The sequence below is a fragment of the Apium graveolens genome, chromosome 6 (genome assembly GCF_009905375.1).
Source record: "Apium graveolens cultivar Ventura chromosome 6, ASM990537v1, whole genome shotgun sequence".
Classification (NCBI taxonomy): Eukaryota; Viridiplantae; Streptophyta; class Magnoliopsida; order Apiales; family Apiaceae; genus Apium; species Apium graveolens.
The window spans coordinates 19,978,040-19,979,795 of record NC_133652.1 but is presented as its reverse complement, the minus strand read 5'-3'; the positions used below and the strand labels follow the sequence as shown (position 1 = coordinate 19,979,795).

At 44.5% G+C, this 1,756-nt stretch overlaps 1 protein-coding gene across 1 annotated transcript; it reads left to right on the top strand.

Annotated features, from left to right (window-relative positions):
• The first annotated feature begins 642 nt into the window (after window positions 1–642).
• Window positions 643–1,756, top strand: LOC141664717 (uncharacterized). Its single transcript, XM_074470671.1, has 3 exons — window positions 643–778; window positions 922–1,196; window positions 1,316–1,756. The coding sequence occupies exons 1-3, from the start codon at window positions 643–645 to the stop codon at window positions 1,754–1,756; spliced, it is 852 nt and encodes a 283-aa protein (XP_074326772.1).

Genomic DNA, 1,756 nt, shown 5'->3' with positions numbered 1-1,756 from the left:
TTTTATCAAATGGAAATATTATGTGATGATGATGTTACCCGTATGTTTAATGTCCCTGCCATGTTGCTGAACATCCAAGGAGATGTTTCTTTATTCATCGAAATAGAGGAAGTTGCTGTTGATGACCCGTACTCTTTCCAACCGAATTTAGGGTCACAACCGACACGATTAACATACGGGAGTAATGTCAACCCAGGATGGTCAGATCTACATTTTCGAGGCGGAGAGTACAGAGGTGAAACCACGGAAAAAGGTGGAGGGTACGTAGGAGGCAGTAGTCAATATGGTGGAGGGTATGGAAGGGAAAGTAGTTAATATGGTGGAGGGTATGGAGGGGAGGGTAGTGGACACGGCGGAGGACATGGAAGGGAAAGTAGTCAATATGGTGGAGGGTATGTAGGGGAGGTAGTCAATATGGTGGAGGGTATGGTGGGGAGAGTAGTCAATATGGTGGAGGGTATGTAGGGGGAGGTAGTCAATATGGTAGAGGGTATGAAGGGGGGAGTAGTCAATATGGTGGAGGGTACGGAGAGGGGAGTAGTCAATATGGTGGAGGGTATGAAGGGGGGTAGTGAATATGGTGGAGGGTACTGAGGGGGGAGTAGTTATGAAAATAAGGAAGAGGGTGGAGGTAATATAAATATGGTGGGAAGAGGTTCCGGTAAGTGGTTAGCCCTCATCGCAGATGAAGCTATAGATAATTCATCCAGTGAGGATGATTTTCACCTTCATGATGATGATGGGGAAGAAGATTCATCAGGCAGCGATGAAGGGGGGGGCATGTAGAGAGGAATGCAGAAATTTCTACCGTGTTTCCAACACCTGGGGAAGAACATCATGTTCCAAGGGCTCCATGGTTCCGCACGGAGAAATATATCCCCCCAATAATAGATAGCCCTAATGATATGTATGTTGATGAAGACCTCGATCAGGGAGAGCTGAGTGAAGGAAAGTGTTACCGTGACAAAGCAACCATGTTGTTGGCAGTCAAACGTGCTCATATTGTCACTGATCGTACATATAAAATGACAAAGAGTAACAAAGAACAACTCATTGTTCAGTGCCGGGCTGAGGGCTGTAACTGTAGGATGCGAGCTACTTTTATGCATAATTCTGGTTACTGGAGGATAAATGTGAATAGAGAGGAACACAGATACTTGGTTGATCATCCATTGCGAGATCACAAGAAGCTATCTGCAAGGATGATTTTGTAGCTTGTGAAACCACTTGTAAGCAATTTAACATACATAACTATTTAACTCCCCTACATATTTGGTGAAAATATTTTGACACTGCTCAATGACATGTGAAACAGGTGATAGATACACCAGAAATCCCCATTAAAACCATTATCCCGCTTATCAACAACGAACACAACCATATAGTGGGGTACAAGAAAGTGTGGCGAGGCAGACAAATAGCCATTGAGGAAGTGTATGGAAGTTGGGCTACAACATATCAAGCTCTTCCCATGTTTCTTGCAGCCATCAAGAAGACAAATCCTGGAACCATTGTTGAGATCGATGTCGTGCCTCATGCTCAGGAATGGGGCACGTCCGTTTGCAAGCGAATCTTTTGGTATTTGAAGGCAATGATGGACGGGTGGCAACATGCACGTCATGTGATTTCAATAGACGGAACTTTATTGAAGGGAAGATATAAGGGAAAGCTGCTTGTTGCCATGGGTGTAGATTCAAACAACCACCCTTTTCCTATTTGCTATGGTTTGGTTGATGAGGAGACGTACGAGAACTGA

Coding starts and splice junctions, on each gene's coding strand:
- LOC141664717 (XM_074470671.1), top strand. CDS start 643: ATGGTGGGAAGAGGTTCCGGTAAGTGGTTAGCCCTCATCGCAGATGAA. Junction 779..921: donor AGGCAGCGATGAAGGGGGGG/GCATGTAGAGAG, acceptor ATGTTGATGAAG/ACCTCGATCAGGGAGAGCTG. Junction 1,197..1,315: donor GAGATCACAAGAAGCTATCT/GCAAGGATGATT, acceptor CATGTGAAACAG/GTGATAGATACACCAGAAAT.